This window comes from Petaurus breviceps, unplaced genomic scaffold (genome assembly GCF_028583685.1).
Source record: "Petaurus breviceps papuanus isolate PSGF00001 unplaced genomic scaffold, PetGlider_PUasm1.0 189, whole genome shotgun sequence".
Lineage (NCBI taxonomy): Eukaryota > Metazoa > Chordata > Mammalia > Diprotodontia > Petauridae > Petaurus > Petaurus breviceps.
Window position 1 is genome coordinate 30,440,793 of NW_027185809.1, and position 16,163 is coordinate 30,456,955.

The window sequence follows — 16,163 nt, forward strand, 5'->3', positions numbered from 1 at the left end:
AACCAGGTTCAGAAGTGGATAGGCTAATTTACTGCTCTGGGGAAGGGAAGGAGTGTTGAAGGTTAAGGGTAGGTGTTGTCTTTGGAGACACATTACCATTGGTTTTGGCAGGAAGGTGAGATGTGGCTGACCATCTGTCTACCCTCTGATCAGAGATACACAATTAGTTAATTAGTCATACCATGGCTGCTTTGGGATCATGCCTGGTTCCCCACCATGGAGACCACTGGCCTAGAGGCATGAGTAGAATGACTCCATATTGATTCAACAAGCATTTATTAAGTCCCCACTACATGTGAGCCAAAGTGGAAAGAATAATGGACTTGAAATCAGGAAGACCGGAGTTCAATTATGTCTCAGATAGTTACTGCTGTGTGACCCTGTGTCACTTCTTCAGTCTCAGTTTTCTTATGTGTAAAATGGGACTAATAACAGCATCTAACTCACAGGGTTGTTGTGAGTATCAAATGAGATAAACATTTGTAAAGCGATTTATAAATCACAAAATGCAATATAAGTACTAGTTGTTATTATTATGTGTTGGGTATACAAAGAAAAATGAAATTTTATTTGAAATCAAGACATAAGCTAGAACAATTTTTTAGTTTAATAAATATCGGATTAGAAGTCATAATATGATGGCTCCATTAATAACTAAATGACATTAGGTATGTCTTTACCTTCCTTAGGTACCTTTGTTCAAAAATTTGGATTCTTAGTCCTTACTATGTCTTTAATCTATATACTTAGTCCTCCTATGAACTGCATTTCAAAGACATGAGGAAATGAATATACAATCTGTAAGAAATTTTTACAACTTATAAAAGAGAGGGCTTATATAAGCACAAAGTATTATTGTTTAAGCACTAACAAAGCCTTTATATTGAAAAGCTGTGGGTTCTATGTGTTGAGTGTCAAGCATTCTGTTCAAATTCAAATGTCTGGAATATTTATATGAATAGAAACAGCTACTAGGACTCTCTAGGTCTAAGGCCCACAGGACTTAAATAGAAATGGCCTCAGAGGTCACCTACTTGAACCACCTCATTTTATAGACCAACGAAGAATGACACAAGTTTAATAACTTTATAACTGAATCTGACTCAAGCTTTAATCCTCTCAGCAGGTCCAGTCCCGCTTTCAGCACTATATTCACTTTTGGCGGTGATCTTACTGCTGCTGGTTCAGGTCCCTATTCCTGTTCTCAACTTTAATAAAAGCCTCAGCCCTTGCAACAACCCTCTGGATTAGAGTGAGGCAATTCTGTTCTTCAACTGTATATTGAGATTATGCCAATCAACTAAAGGGAGGGAAAGTGGTATTGAGAGTCATTCACCAAACATCCGTGTCTCTACTTGCTTGTGTCTCAGAGGCTCCCTTTCTTCTCTTAAGACATAGTTCAGATTCATTTTTTTGCACATTGCCAATGTGCAAAAATTTATTTAGCTGGACTATATGTTTCTGCAACAAGAGTTTTGTTTTTGTTTCTTTTTCAAGGGGGTGGTGGTGGTGGTGAGAATGGAGGAGGGTAGAGGTGTTTCGAGGAAAAAAAAGATGCAATGATTTCACATGTATAATTGATAGCCCATTTCTTGTCTTCTCAATGGGTGGTGGAAGGGCAGGAGGGAGAGAGTTCAGAACTCAAATTTTTAAAACAAATGAATGTTAAAAATAAATCAACAATAAAATTACTTTTAAGAGAAAAAAAGTGCAACTCAGAAACTATCTTCTGCAGAAAGCCTTTCCTGTTTCCCTCAATTGCCAGTACCTTCCTTCTCATCGTACCTTGTACTTAACTTTTTTATGTTTACTATACAAAAGTATGCTTTGGGACGGCTAGGTGGCGCCGGTCCCAGAGTCAGGAGGACACAAGTTCGGTTCCTGCTGTGTAACCTCGGGCAAGTTACTTAACCCCAATTGCCCTTCAAAAGGCGCCCCCCCCAAGTATGCTTTATATGATCTTATATGAACTTGTCTCACTCATTAGAATGCAGGCTCATGGCAGGTAGGGATTATTTCATTCTTTGTACTGGTATTCCCAAGGACTGACACAGTGACCAGCATACAGTTGGCGCTTCAGAAACGGCTGCCCTGTGCACAAGCTGTTAGGCACACAAGCATGCACAGATCTTTTGGCAGAATGAATTGAGAAGTGGGGAGTGAGTTATCCAGGAAACAGCGCAGCTTTGCAGAGAGGAGTTGGCAAGAGGCTGGAGCTATGGGGAGAAGGCAACTACAAAGACCCCCCCCCCCCATTGAAAGTAAGGGAGCATGAATTAGATGGAGAACGGGAAGCGCAGAGAGGAAGCAAGGAGGTAGCGGCTTTGGCTTGGGGACCTGGCAAATGACAGTTCAGGTGGACGGACACACCAGACACACGTGTTTATACACACACCCACACCCAAATAGCCGAATCCGCTGCCCCCGAGCCCGGGCCGGGTCGGGCGCTGTCCACGTCTGCAGTACAAGCCGGGTCTCCCGAAGGACCATCCCCAGCACCACCTGAGGCCGCTGACCCGCCTTCCTGTCACCCCCCGCCCGCAGGCCTGGGGTCCGTAGCCCTCCAGGAGCGACCTTCCCCCTCCCCAAGGCTCTCCGTTCCTTTCCCCTTCTCGGCGGCCGCGGGCACTCACCGGGTCCAGGGCTCTTCCCGCCGGGCGACCTCCAGCAGCGCGCTCGCCGGGAGCTCACCCCCCCCCACCGGGGCCGCCGCCTCGGCCACTTGGGCCCCCCCCCCCCCCCCCCCAACCCCGCTCCTCCTCACCCCCCCATCTGCGCCGGCCCCGCCCCCGGAGACCCAGACCCTCCCACGCAGCCAGAAGCCTCGCCGGCGGCGGCGTCCCAGCGCTGCGTCATCTCCCCTCCCTCCTCTCCGAGCGCGCGGAGTGCGTCCGTGTGCGCGCGCGCGCGCCTGCGTTCGGTGCGTCCTGGCAACAGCTCGAGGCTCAGGGCCGTTTGGCTTCCTTAGCGACCGGCTAGCGTGGGCGGCGTTGCTAGAGGTCGCGGTGGAGGCTCTCTTCCGAGGCCTGGGGAGTGAGGCCAGATTGGAAGGGGAGCCAAGTCGACCAAGATGGCGAAGGGGAGAGGGAAGCAGAGAGGCAGAGGAAAAAAAGGCAAAGATAAGAAGGACAAGTAAGGAGGGGCTGGCCTCTTCGAGTCTTGGGGTGGGAGTAGCGACCGCCGGGAAGGGCTGGGGGCGGGGCGGGAAGCTTCCCTTCCGGTTCCGGTTGTGTTTCCGGGAATTCCAGGTGGAGGCAAGTCCCTGCCCTGGGGATGCGGACCCCGGCTTCCGGCGGTGGGGAGGTGCTCAGATCTCATGAAATTTGCAGGGAGAGCATTTACGCCTCGAAAGTCCACCGACGCTACCTATCAGTGCTTGATTCTTCGTTTTGTCGATTGTGTAGACTTAAAGAGATGGAGAAAATGTTGATAATGCAGATTAAACTTAAAAGTGTATGCTCTTTTTTTTTGTGGGGCTAGTTAGTAGTTAAATAATTACCAGCACTCCTCCGAAGAGGCCGGAAGGCAGAGGAGGGGTGGGCTGAGTAAAGGGAGGCTAACCACAGGTCCCGAATGTTTTTCATATAAAGAAGCGATTTTTCATAAGATATTGGGGTGTAGGGGATTACAACTGTTAAAGCTGGAGAAGACAGATAAAAACCCAATTTCTGGTTTTTCACTTAGGCAGCTAGGTGGTGAAGGGGAGTACACATTCGGAGGTGTTCAGGTTCAGTCTCTGACACTAGTTGTGTGACCCTGGCCTAGTCACTTCAGCCTCTCTGCCTCAGTTTCCTCACCTGTAAAATGGGGATAGATAACAGCACCTCCCTCACAAGATTGTTGTGAGGATCAGTTGAGATAATATTTGTAAAGTGCTTTGCAAACTTTTTGTCAATAGAGATGAAGAAGTGACTTGCCTAAAGTTGCATAGTTGAATGGGAAAGTTCAGAACCCGAATTTTGAGCTGGGTGGACCTCTTGACGCTAAGTCCTGTGAACTCATTTGCTGGGAGTCCTAAACTTTTTTGAGGGGTGCCATTTTTAGGAGCTTTGTGAAGCCTATGGACTCCTCAAAATATTGTTTCTAAATGCATAATGTAAAACACGTAGAATTACAAGAGGAAGCCAAATGTATTGAAAAAGTTATATATCAATTTTTTTTTGAAGAGGGGAAGGCAAGGCAGTTGGGGGGGGTTAAATGACTTGCCCAAGGTCACACAGCTAGTGTCGTGGCAGAGGCATATTTGAACTCCAGGGCCAGTGCGCCACCTAGCTGCCTGCCCCTCAGAACGTTAAAAATAAAACAAAACAAAACAAAAACTAGTTCACATACCTCAGGTTAAGAAACCCACCTCCTGTTACCCAACTGAGTGAAGAAGTAATTGTTCATATGGTTTTGAATGACCCTAAAATAGTTTTTCCATTTGGACAAGGATTATTTGGCCAGATTGTAATATAGATTATTTACAAATCCACAAGTTTCTGCTGGTAGACCATAGTAACATACATTTGATATGATCCAATAATAATAGCTTAAGTTTTGCATTATCACATTTGATCCTCACATTAGTTCTGTGGGATAGGTGCTATTATAGTCTTCATTTAGCAGATTAAAACTCTTGTTAAATGGCTTGTTTAAGGTTACTGGGCTAGTAAACATCTAAAGGATCATTCAAACAGTTTGAATGGAGGACTTTATCTACTTACTACTTATCTACATTCTTACCTTCCCAAACCAGAAACTTCCAAAAGGCTTTTCTTCATGCCATGCCATATAACAGCATTTGTTTACTTATTTATTTTAAAATTAAAAACAAATGTCTGTATTGGCCAGATCACATATGGATCATATACACATGCATGTGATATATATCGTACGTACCTATGTATGTATACACACATATACAAACACACATGTGTGTACACACATTCTTCCAAACATAGGTGGATGAAATAAGTATTTGTAAATGCCAGACACTCCTCATAGCGACTCTTGGTGTGAGGTAGGTTCTGTTTTTATCCCCATTTTACATTTGAGGAAACTCAGGTTAAGTGGCTTAAATGTATGTAAGTATATACGTGTATACGTGTACATATACACCTCATTCCATACTCATTCTTTTAACTCTTTTTCAAGAGGTGGGTAGCATTTTTCATCAGTTCCTCAGAATTGTGGTCTGTTATTATTACTCTGGTCACAGTTCCTAGCTAGGTCTTTGAAAGTTGTTTGTTTTTAGAATATTGTTATTGTGTAAACTTCTGGTTCTGTTCATTTTAATCGGCATCAGTTCATGCATATCTTCTCAGGTTTCTCTGAACCCATCCCGTCATCATTTCTTTATAATATATTAGTATTTTATCGCATTTGTATACCACAGTTTATTCAGTCATTCACCAATTGATGAAAGCCCCTCAGATTTCAGTTCTTTGCCACTTCCAAAAAAGCTATCATTTTTTTATATCCTTGAGTTGATTTTACTTAGGAATGTTCCCTCCCTTAATAGACTCTTTCTCTAATTCCCCTTTCTTCAGATTCCCTTCTGTTTTTCTACTGAGTGAAACAGATACACAGATGAGTGTGTATGCATATGGATTCTTTCATCCTCTGACCAGTTGGTAGGAGAGTGAGGTGCTAGCCTTAGCTGCTTCCCCCATCCCTTCCTTGTTGTTTGTATGGACTTCTACTTGTACGACCTGATTACAGGAGGTAATTTCCCCAAACCTTCCTTTCCCTTACTCCATTAGAGCATTCCTTTTACTGCATGCCCTACTTGCCCCCTCCCCCTTTCCTTTCTTCATTTAAGTTTATCAAGACATAACTGAAACACTGCTAGACCTTCTGCCTAATTAGACTTCTTCTATGACTTGTTATGATGGTAGAGTTCAGAGAGGATTCCTCAGGAATGCTTGGAAGTTCTCTGTTGTTTTTTGTTATGTTTTGTTTTTTGGCTTGTAGGATTATGTTTAGTTTTGCTGGGTAAATTATTCAGGGCTGGAAACTTATATTCTTTACCTTCTGGAATATCATATTCTATGCATTCTGTGCCTTTATAGCAGTGGCTGCTAAACTGTATGTGATTCTGACCATGGCTTTGCTTAGTATTTGAATTTTCTTTATGACTGCTTGAAGTATTTTTTCTTTGACTTGGAAGTGCTAGAGCTTGGCTGTGATGTTCCTGGGAATTTTCATTTAGGGGTTTCTTTCAGGAGGTGACTGGTGGATTTCCCTCCCCCCCACTTAGCCCTTTCGTTCTAAGAGATCTTTGCAGTTTTCCTTTAAGATTTCTTGAAATATGATGTCGAACCTCTTTTTTTTTTTCATTATGGCTTTTAAGTACTCTACTGATTCCTAAATTTTTTTATCTCCTTGATCAATTTTCCAGGTCAATTGTTTTTACTATAGCTTTCCTTAAATTTTCTTCCATTTTTTTCAGCCCTTTGACTTTATTTTAATATATCTTAATTTCTCACTGAGTCATTGTCTTCTCTTTGGTCCATTTGAATTTTGGGGGAGTTTATTGCTTGGTCAAAGCTTTGTACCTCTTGTTCCAAGCTGCTAATTCTCTTTCCAATTCTTTCTTACTTGACTTTCATATCTTTTCCATGTTTTTTTTTTCTCTAGTGCTCTCATTTCATTGATAAAAAACATATTAAACTTTTTATTTTTAACTCTTCATTTCTTCCATGACTGCTAGTTGAATTTGTTCCTAAGCTATGTTTTCCCCTGAAGCAGTGTTTGTAGATGTTTTAGAGTCATTCTCTTCTTCTGGGTTTGTATCTTGAGTCGCCCTATTTCTGTAACAGCTTTTTGTGGTAGCATTCTTTTTCATTCATTTATTTTTGCTCATTCTTCCAGTCTTCTTTTTTATTCCAGACTTGATGTTAGGACCAGGTTCAGTGCACTTCTAGAGGGAAGGACTGGGCTGGTCCTGTTGTTATTTTCTTGAGATATTTTGTGTTGTGTTATATTGTGATATATCTTGCATATATCAATCAGTCAACAAGCTTTGTGCTAGCACTATCTGGGGACACAGACAAAAATAACACAGTCTCTACCCTTAATAAGCTTATATTCTGATAAGTACAGATAAGAGATATGCAATCTACAACACATAACATAAATAAGTATATACAAGATGTATATAAAATAAATGTCAGCTTTTGTAAGAAGGGCTCTAATAGCTGGGGTATTCAGGAAAAACTTAATGTAGAAGGACTCTCTTGAGCAGAGTTTTGAAGGAAATGAGGAAGTATGAGGGATGGAGTTTATATAGGAGAGCATTTCAGGCATTTGGAAACAGATGGGGAAGTATCATATGTGAGAAGCAGCAAGATGGCCAATAAAGCGAGTGTATGCAATTTGGGAATGGAAGTAACATATATGTGTGTGTATGTATATACATATGTTTGTATATATGTGTATACATAACGTGTGTGTGTATACACACTTGCATATAGTTGGGAGGATTCCAGTTGTGAAGGGCTTTAAAAGATAAACTGAGGAGCTTATATTTGATCCAAGAGGCAATAGGGAACCATTGGAGTTTATTGAGTACAGAAATAACATGGTGAGACCTACAGACCTGAGTGATTTGAGGCAGGGAGACTGTTCTGTTGTTTTGTTATTGTTCAGTCATTCAGTCGTTTCCCACTCTTTGTGAACCCGTGGACTATATAGCACACCAGGCCTTTCTATCTATTTCTCAAAATCTGTCCAAGTTAATGTTCATTGTTTCCATGACACTATCCTCATCCTCTGCCTTCCTCTTTTCCTTTTACCTTCAACCTTTCTGAACATCTGTGTCTTTTCCAATGAGTTCCATCTTCTCATAATGTGGCCAAAATATATAAGCTTCAACTTCAGTATTTGACTTTCTAGTGAATAGCCTGAATTAATTTCTTTACGTATTGACTGATTTGACCTTAAGAACTACTATGGCAGTAGTTCAGTTGTGAAGACTTGATGCCTTGAACTAGGGTGGATTTGAGAGATAATGTGGAGGTAGAATTGGCAAGATTTGGCAACCAGTCAGATAATAGGGTAAGAGTGAAGAGTCAAGGATGGCATTGAAATTTTGCACCTGTATGACTTGAATACATATTGTTTTTAGGCATTTTCAAAGTCTAATGACCTAATGAACAATTATATTGAAATAGTTATAAAAATATTTTTAAAAAGCAAGTTTTTAAAGACTCCAGGTTAACAACTCTTCCCTGTTAGGTCATCTCTGCTGTCTCCTAAAACTACCATGCTCCATAATTTTCCTTCTGTAGTTCCCATAATTCAAATAAAGTCCTGCTGTCTGCCTCACTCCCACTCCTCCCATTCAGAAAGGGATAGAGTCAAAAAACATCAGACCACATTATTTCTGCATCTTGGGCCATCTAGGGAACTTTTGAGCTTGTTGATACTTAACCTAGATGTTAATGGATTATACTTGCCAAGTGAAATTTTTTAAAAATTGTACCCTACAGAGGAAAACATACTAATTATTAATATACTATTCTCATTCAGGAAGCTGTCAAAAAGAGAGGACACGGAATTAGAGAGAGCCAGGGCTAATGCTGCCCTTTGGGAGGCCAGATTGGAAATCTCTGAAATATCCCGGGATGGGTATCGTGAGGCTGTTCGGAGATTGGCACAATGTAATGAGGACTTGAAAAGGCAGCAGTACAAAATGGAAAAAGATGCAATGGCTGTATTAAGCTACATAAAGAGGCAAGATTCAGAAAAAGATCTTTTGGTATGTAGAAAACCTGTTGTATCTTATTTTTCTGGATATACATAGTAGTTTCACTGGTGAACTAATTTGTGTTTGCTAAAGAGCTCTTTCCAGGCTGTGAACATGGTTTAAATGCCATCTACTGGATAGCTCTTTCCTGATCTCCTCAGTTGTTAGGGCTTTTTCTTTTCTTCTCCAGTATGCCATAAGCACTTACTTGATATTTTATAGTGACAGTTATGACATTTTTAATGTAATTTTGCCTGAATCTGACTGTACATTAGCCATTCGCTACTCCACTCTGATGAAATTGATAAATCCTTTAAAATTCTTTATTTTGAAGTATAAAATGCAAATTTTGAGTGCTGTCAAGAGTAATTCTTTGTTTACATAAATTCGTGAGTGAACATTTATGTTTTACAAAAGTTAGACTAAAAGCTAAGAACCAGGTCTCAGTTCCACACTTTTGAAGGTATCTTTGATGTTTTGGGGGAAAGATCCCAAAGCCTAAAAACACCTTGAAAATGTAGTGATAGAGGGTGGCTAGGTGGCACAGTGAATAAAGCACTGACCCTGGAGTCAGGAGGACCTGAGTTCAAATCCGGCCTCAGACACTTAACACTTGTGTGACCTTGGGCAAGTCACTTAACCCCAATTGCCCCTCCAAAAAGCAAAAAAGAAAAAGAAAAAAGAAAATGTATGGATATATTTGCTTTTTGGAGGGGGGAGGTAGGGCAAATAGGGTTAAATGACTTGCCCAAGGTCACACAGCTAGTTTTTGTGTTAAGTGTCTGAGGCCAGATTTGAACTCAGGTCCTCCTGACTCCAGGGCTGGTGCTCTATTCACTGTGCCACCTAGCCACCCCTCGTAGGGATAAATATTAAACCAGCTCAACACTGATTGTCAAATGTCAGAAAAAGAAGCCTTTTTTTGTGCCTGAGTGCTGTAATTTCCTCAGCCAGTTCCCATCATTAGTAAAGTTAATTTATTATAAAAGTGTTAGTAGAGGTAAAGAAGTTAGAAGAATTACAAAACTGAGCTTAAATATCGACAAATTATTTAGTTAGCAACCACAATGTGCTAGTAACCATATAGGACATCTTCAAAGAACACAGAACTTGTACTGTTTGATTCTAAAGGGACATATTTTAGATCAGCCATACAATAATTTCTAAAATCCTTGCAAACGCTGTGTCCTTCAAAACCTTTATTTGTATACATTTGCCAATAATAATTGGATATTATTTTATACCTATCAGTGCCAGCCATATTCCTGTTTTCTTTACTGTATCAATAACCTTAGAAACATAAACATCTTTATGTAGCAGATTCTCGACTTGTCTCACATAGATTTCTGTGAAGACAGAAGAAACCAAAGACTAGAAAGAAAAAGCACAGTATAGTGTATTGCATTTATCAATGATTAACTAACTTTTCTCTAGTCTTATTGGTGGTTCCATTATATCCTAGAAACATCTTTTAAATAATCCAGAGAAAATTAGGAGACTTTTCCTAAGCGTTAGATATGAACTATGAAAGCAAAGAAATAGATCTTCTTTAAGTGTAAGAAAAAAACTCAGCCCACACTAAATATTTCTGTAACCCTTGAGTGTGTCACTGTATTACCATGTAGTAAAATATAAAATAATGGATAACTGAATCATCAGGAATGGTGGTTTTTTTCTTCCAAATTTTTAGTTGACCCTTGCAGTATTTGTTATTTTCTGATTTTGGTCATTTGATGGATGTGAGCTACCTCAGAGTTGTTTTAATTTAAATTTCTCTGATAATTGGTGATTTGGAAGGTGGTTTATTTTTTTTTAATCTCACTGTTCAATAGCCTGGATATTTACCTTTGAGTGCTACCTTTTCATATCCTTTGACCGTTTGTCAATTGAGAAAATGGCTCTTATTCCTAAAAATTTGAATCAATTCCTTATATATCTTGGAAATGAGACCTTTATCAGAGAAACTTGCCTACTAAAATGCTGATCCCTGTTCCAAATACATATCTTGGTAAGACTAGATTTTCATCATATACTTCAACCAAAACAAGATAATTCAGTAGATTGAATGTAAAAGCACAAATGAGAATCTCGTTGGCTTCATTTAACTCAGGCATTTTTTGGTCCTCTTCTAATGACTTAGTGGCTTTGATTGCACTTGAAGGTTAGGCTGCTTAGTAGGGATACAGCATAGAACATTTTCTTCACTTTCATAATTCTCTATTTCTATTTTAATATAGATTGAAAGACTGAAACAACAGGTATTAGATGCAAAGGACAAATCTGAAATTGATAAGGAAATTCTGGTGAGTAATTTGTACACAGTGACACTGTTTCTCTAGTGGTAATGTTTCTGATAGTCTCCACAGTCCAGAGCACAGCTGAGAACTTGAAATAGTGAAAAAAACAAACAAACCAAAGAGGACATGGAACAACCCAAATAGCTGTTACATAGGCTCTGTATTAAATCAAATTCATGTATTTTATGCATCTGGAAAGCCTTCATTTAGAAGGAGGCAGTATATGTCAGTGGAAAGAATGCTGACTTTGGATAAAAGGGTTTACTTTTAAATCCATGCTCTTCTACTTTATATCTGTGTGACTTTAGCAAAGTTATTTAACCTCTTGGGGCCTTGGTTTCCTAATCTGTAAAATGAGAACATTGGGCTAAATGACCTCCACAATCTCATTTCTCAAGTCTAGGGTCCTATGGCTCTCATTTTACTTTGTTGTTGTTCATTCACTTCAGTCATGTCTGACTCTGTGACCTCATTTGGAGTTTTCTGAGCAAAGATACTGTAGTGATTTGCCATTTCCTTCTCCAGCTCGTTTTATAGATGAGGAAACTGAGGCATACAGGGTTAATTGACTTGCCCAGGGTCACACAGCTAGGAAGTGTCTGAGACCAGATTTGAAGTAGTGAAAATGAGTTTTCTGATTTCAAGCCCAGTGCTCTATCCACAGTACTACTACCTTGTCTGCCCCTTCTTATTCTACAGGGTCTTCTAATAAAGTTTATCTTGTTTGTGACCCTGTAACAGATAAGAAGTAAAAAAGTAGGAGATTAAGAGTATGCTGAAAAAGGCAAAAATAAACAAATGGCAGCTAGAAGCAAAATATAAAAAAAAAACTAGAAAAAATGAACATAAACTACGAGAGAGCAAAGAAACATGCATTATTAAGAATAGAACAGAAATAACCTTAAATATTTCTATAGCCCTCTATTGCTATATAGTAAAATATATAAAATAAAATAAATATGAAAGAATATAGTAAAATATAAAATAATGATAATTGAATTTATGAAGAAAGGGTTAAATTATGTATAGCAGGGGCCCTTAACCTGCAAATCAGAATCTACCAGTTGTTTTCAAAGACCTACATGGTAGAAATGTAAGTTGATTGTTAGTACCATCCCCTTTTTTACCATTCTACTCCTTCTCTTCTAATGGTTTTTGTCAGTGCTAGAATTTCTGACAGTGTTCTGACATTATTCTGACAATAATGCTTGTAGGCTTTAACCAGTAAGATTACATCTAAACACAGAGAGCTTACTGATTAGCTTGGTGATCAGAATTGGTGAATGCCTGTCTATATATACACTTACCAAATACTGTAAGAACCAGTATAGAGATATTCCTTCACTATTGGTTGTTTCTATAATATCCTCCTTTTACTGGATACCTTCCACTGTATGCTTAATGAACTCATTCCTATACTCAGATACTGAACTATCAGTAGCTCATTATTTCCTTAATGACTCTCATCCCCGTCCTCAGTAATCTCAGTACTTCTTCACAAGAAGATTAATAATCCTTGATTAACAAGGCAAATATTCTAAAATATAGTACATTTTAGAAAAATGTCAAGGAAAATAGTTTAAAATTTTTAAAATGTCAATGTGTGAAAAATCACTGATGTGGAAATAACATCTCAATCAGGACCCACAATTAAGTATGATTATTTTTTTAAACTATACTTTGCCTAATTAAAAAGAGGCAAACATAAAGTATGATAAAACAAACTAATATCAGAGATGTAGTTGAACAATTTCAAAATTTTAATGAATCCCTTCTGTAGTATTATTCTAAATTTAGTATAGATTCAATCCTTTCTCCTACTAATCTATATTAATAATCCTATATAATAGCAATATGTTATATTAATAATGACCCTATGATATATGATCATCAGGAAGAGATTGACTATGCTGTACTTAATAAGACATAAAAATATATTTTACTTTAGATTAATCATACATTAGGTACCTGTACAGTACAGAACTCTATTAAACTCTGAGGGAGACCAAAAAAATTTAAACAAGACAATATATACCACCCTCGTAGAGGTTAAAATTTAGTAGGAAAGATTTTTAGCACAAAGGGTGAAACAGAAGAGACTTTCAGTTTAACTCTCAATTAACCAGAAAATTAGCCAGAAGCATATTTTCCATCGAATTGAGTTATAATATCTTGATAGATATTCTCTCTTGTTAGACATTCAATCTCTGTCCTCTTAGCAACCTCCAACCCTAGGTTCAGCTTTTTCAGGTAAAAAAATTACCCCGCATACCATTTTTTAGAAGTTCTTATTATACTTCGCTTCAATAAAACATGATGTGTGAATCCACTGATCTTTCTTAATTAATACTAAACACTTTACACTAATATTTTCTTAATTTCTTACTTACAGCAAGAACGCTACGCTGTAAAAATTAATGAATTGGAGGGGCAATACAGTCAAAAAACCAAAGAAATTGGCTTAATTCAGATAGAATTGAAAACAATAAAGCAGTTCCAAAGGAGGAAATCTCAAATAGAAAGAGAATTAGAAGAGGTAAGATTTCCTTTTAAAAATTATAACCATTTTGTCATCATTATTTTATGTTTGATTTTATAAGGGGGTTAATGACTGTCTTTGTCAATTTAGAGGCCATCAAATTGAGAGCAAGAGAGGAATTAACTGGGGTGGCCAGGTAGCACAGCGAGTAAGAGTACCGGCTCCAGTGTTGAGAAGACCTGGAGATCGAATCCCGGGCTCAGACACTTAGCACCCACCCAGAAACACCTGGCCGTGTAACCTTGAGCAAGTTACTTAACCCCAATTGCTTAGGGGCGGCCAGGTGGCTCAGGGGGTAAGAGCACTGGCTCCAGTGTCTGGATGACCTGGATCAGATTCGGGCTCAGATACTCAGTACCACACCCAGAAATAACTGGCCATGTAACCTTGAGCAAGTTACTTAACCCTGATTGCTTTAAAAAAAAAAAAAGAGAGAGGAATTAACTGATTTATCATTTAGCAAGTATTTATCAAGCACCTGCTCTTTGCCAAGGTCTGTACTAGGTCTTAGAGACATAAAGACAAAAATGAAAACTTTTTGTTTATACATAGAGCTTAGTGCTAGATGGAAAAGTTATTGCTACTATTTTGCAGATTGATAGGCCATATATTCTATAATAACTAATATAATTTGTAAAAAAAAGTTAAAGTCCATACCTTTCCATATCAGAATCATGGTTTAACCTCAGTAAGAAATTGATAGACTATTGCCTTGCACAGTTCTTGAAAATTTCATAGAAGAGGCTGTTTCTGAGAGGGTCATGGTGGCACACCCCTGTCATCCCAGCTACCAGAGAGCTGAGACTGATCGATCTTGAGCACTGGAATTGTGAGCTGTAGTGGGCTATACTGATGGTGTGTCTGTTCTCAGTTTGGCATTAATAGGGTTAGTCCCCAGGATGTTGGGGGTGGAGAATGAGGTTGTCAAAGGAGGAAAGAATCAGCGCAGGTGGGAAATAGAGAAAGTCAAAGCTCCAGTGCTGATCAGTTGTGGGATGGAACCTGTGCGTAGATCTTACATTTCCAGTCTGGGTAAGATAGGGAGACCTATTCTTTTTTTGTGTGTGTGTGGTAAGTTTTTAAATTTTAAACTTAAATACAAAACGAGAAAAGACAAAAAAAAAAAAAGCATTGCCATGTATGCAGTAGACCATAAGAGAGGATTCAATATAAAACAATAAACTTCCATTTTAAGAAAACCTATATAATAAATACTATACATTGTTTTCAAACTTGCCCGGCTTTTCTCTGCTTCCTTATTGGTTTTCTTTTGTTCTCTGCTGTTCACTTTTTGACTTTATTTTCCCACCTTCCTTCCCCTCCTACCCTAAAGAAGGCTACAGTTAAGCATGGATATATACACATACATACATGCATATATACATACACACATACATATGTCTGTCTGTATACATACATATACATCGATATTTATAAACATACATACATATATATATACACTTATACGCATATATGTAAGACTGTACTGTACTGATTTCTACCTGTCACCTGTTTCTCTGAAGGTGGATAACATCTTCCTTCCTAGGTTCAAGTCTTTCCATGTTTTTCTTCATCAACCAGCTCATCATTTACTACACCACAGCAGTATTCCAACTATCCTGTCTGAGAGATTGTCTATGAAAGTTTTTTCCCATTTTTCTGCTTTCCTTCTGTTCTTGGCTATATAGGTTTTATTTATACAAGAAAATTTTAATTTAAAATAATCAAAATTATCCTTTTTGTACTTAAGCAGTGCTCACTCTTATCATATAGTTTAAGGTCTGATACTGTTAAATCTTTTTTTTTTTTTAATTTTCGTTTATTTATTTGTTTGTCTCTTTTTTTTTTGAGGGGGGAAGGTAGGGCAATTGCAGTTAAGTGACTTGCCCAAGATCACATGGCTAGTTTTTGTGTTAAGTGTCTGAGGCCAAATTTGAACTCAGGTCCACCTGACTCCAGGGCCGGTGCTCTATTCACTGTGCCACCTAGTTGCCCTGAATCTATTTTCTTTACATCTTTTTTCCTAGTTTCTTTGACATTCTTGACCTTTTGCTCTTCTAAATGAACTTTTGTTATTTTTTTCTAACTCAGAAAAATAATTTTTAGTAATTTAATTGGATTGATGTTGAATAAATAGATTAGTTAGGTAAAATTGTCATTTAAAAATCATATTGGTTTTATATACCCATGAACAATAAATATTATTTCGATTATTTAAATCTGAGTTTGTTTTTATAAAAAGTATTTTATGTTTATGTTCATATAATTCCTGTGTCTGTTTTGGCAGGTTTACTATACTCAGGTATACTTTACAATATTTAACTATTTTAAGTGGTCTTAAAACAATGTTGAACAATATTGCTGATGCAGTGTAGTTTATCTGTTTTTCATTTTTGATTAAATTTATTTTAACTTTAACTTTGTCTGAGGTCATGATTACTATTCCTGATTTTTTTGCATAATAAATTCTACTTCTGCCCTTTATTTTATCTTTGTGTGTATCTCTTATTTTTTTGATATTTCCTGAAATATATTTGTTGAATTCAGACTTTTAATTTGCTATCCATTTCCATTTTATGGGTAAATTTGTCCCATT

At 38.2% G+C, this 16,163-nt stretch overlaps 4 protein-coding genes across 13 annotated transcripts in view; 3 read left to right on the plus strand and 1 right to left on the minus strand.

Moving 5' to 3' along the window:
• The window catches only part of ENTPD5 (ectonucleoside triphosphate diphosphohydrolase 5 (inactive)), a 38,433-nt gene extending 35,729 nt beyond the window's left edge, over positions 1–2,704 (minus strand). Inside the window, exon 1 of one of the 2 annotated variants that reach the window (XM_069092181.1) lies at positions 2,634–2,704. The gene's annotated coding sequence lies outside the window, so the exon portion shown is untranslated. The remainder of the gene's footprint in view (positions 1–2,633) is intronic. The other variant, XM_069092182.1, reaches the window with a different exon arrangement.
• Positions 1–16,163, plus strand: part of LIN52 (lin-52 DREAM MuvB core complex component) — a 415,840-nt gene that overhangs the window by 75,680 nt on the left and 323,997 nt on the right. The window lies entirely within an intron of this gene.
• Positions 1,999–3,037, plus strand: LOC138163943 (actin nucleation-promoting factor WASL-like). The gene is made up of 3 exons (XM_069091666.1): positions 1,999–2,005; positions 2,410–2,885; positions 2,969–3,037. Exons 1-3 carry the CDS (start codon positions 1,999–2,001, stop codon positions 3,035–3,037), a joined length of 552 nt encoding a protein of 183 aa, XP_068947767.1.
• BBOF1 (basal body orientation factor 1) overlaps positions 2,818–16,163 on the plus strand; it is an 85,736-nt gene continuing 72,390 nt past the window's right edge. The window contains exons 1-4 of the mRNA XM_069092173.1: positions 2,818–3,132; positions 8,515–8,743; positions 10,969–11,034; positions 13,421–13,564. Of these exons, the coding sequence (XP_068948274.1) occupies positions 3,071–3,132; positions 8,515–8,743; positions 10,969–11,034; positions 13,421–13,564 (501 nt within the window). The 5' untranslated portion in view covers positions 2,818–3,070. The remainder of the gene's footprint in view (positions 3,133–8,514; positions 8,744–10,968; positions 11,035–13,420; positions 13,565–16,163) is intronic.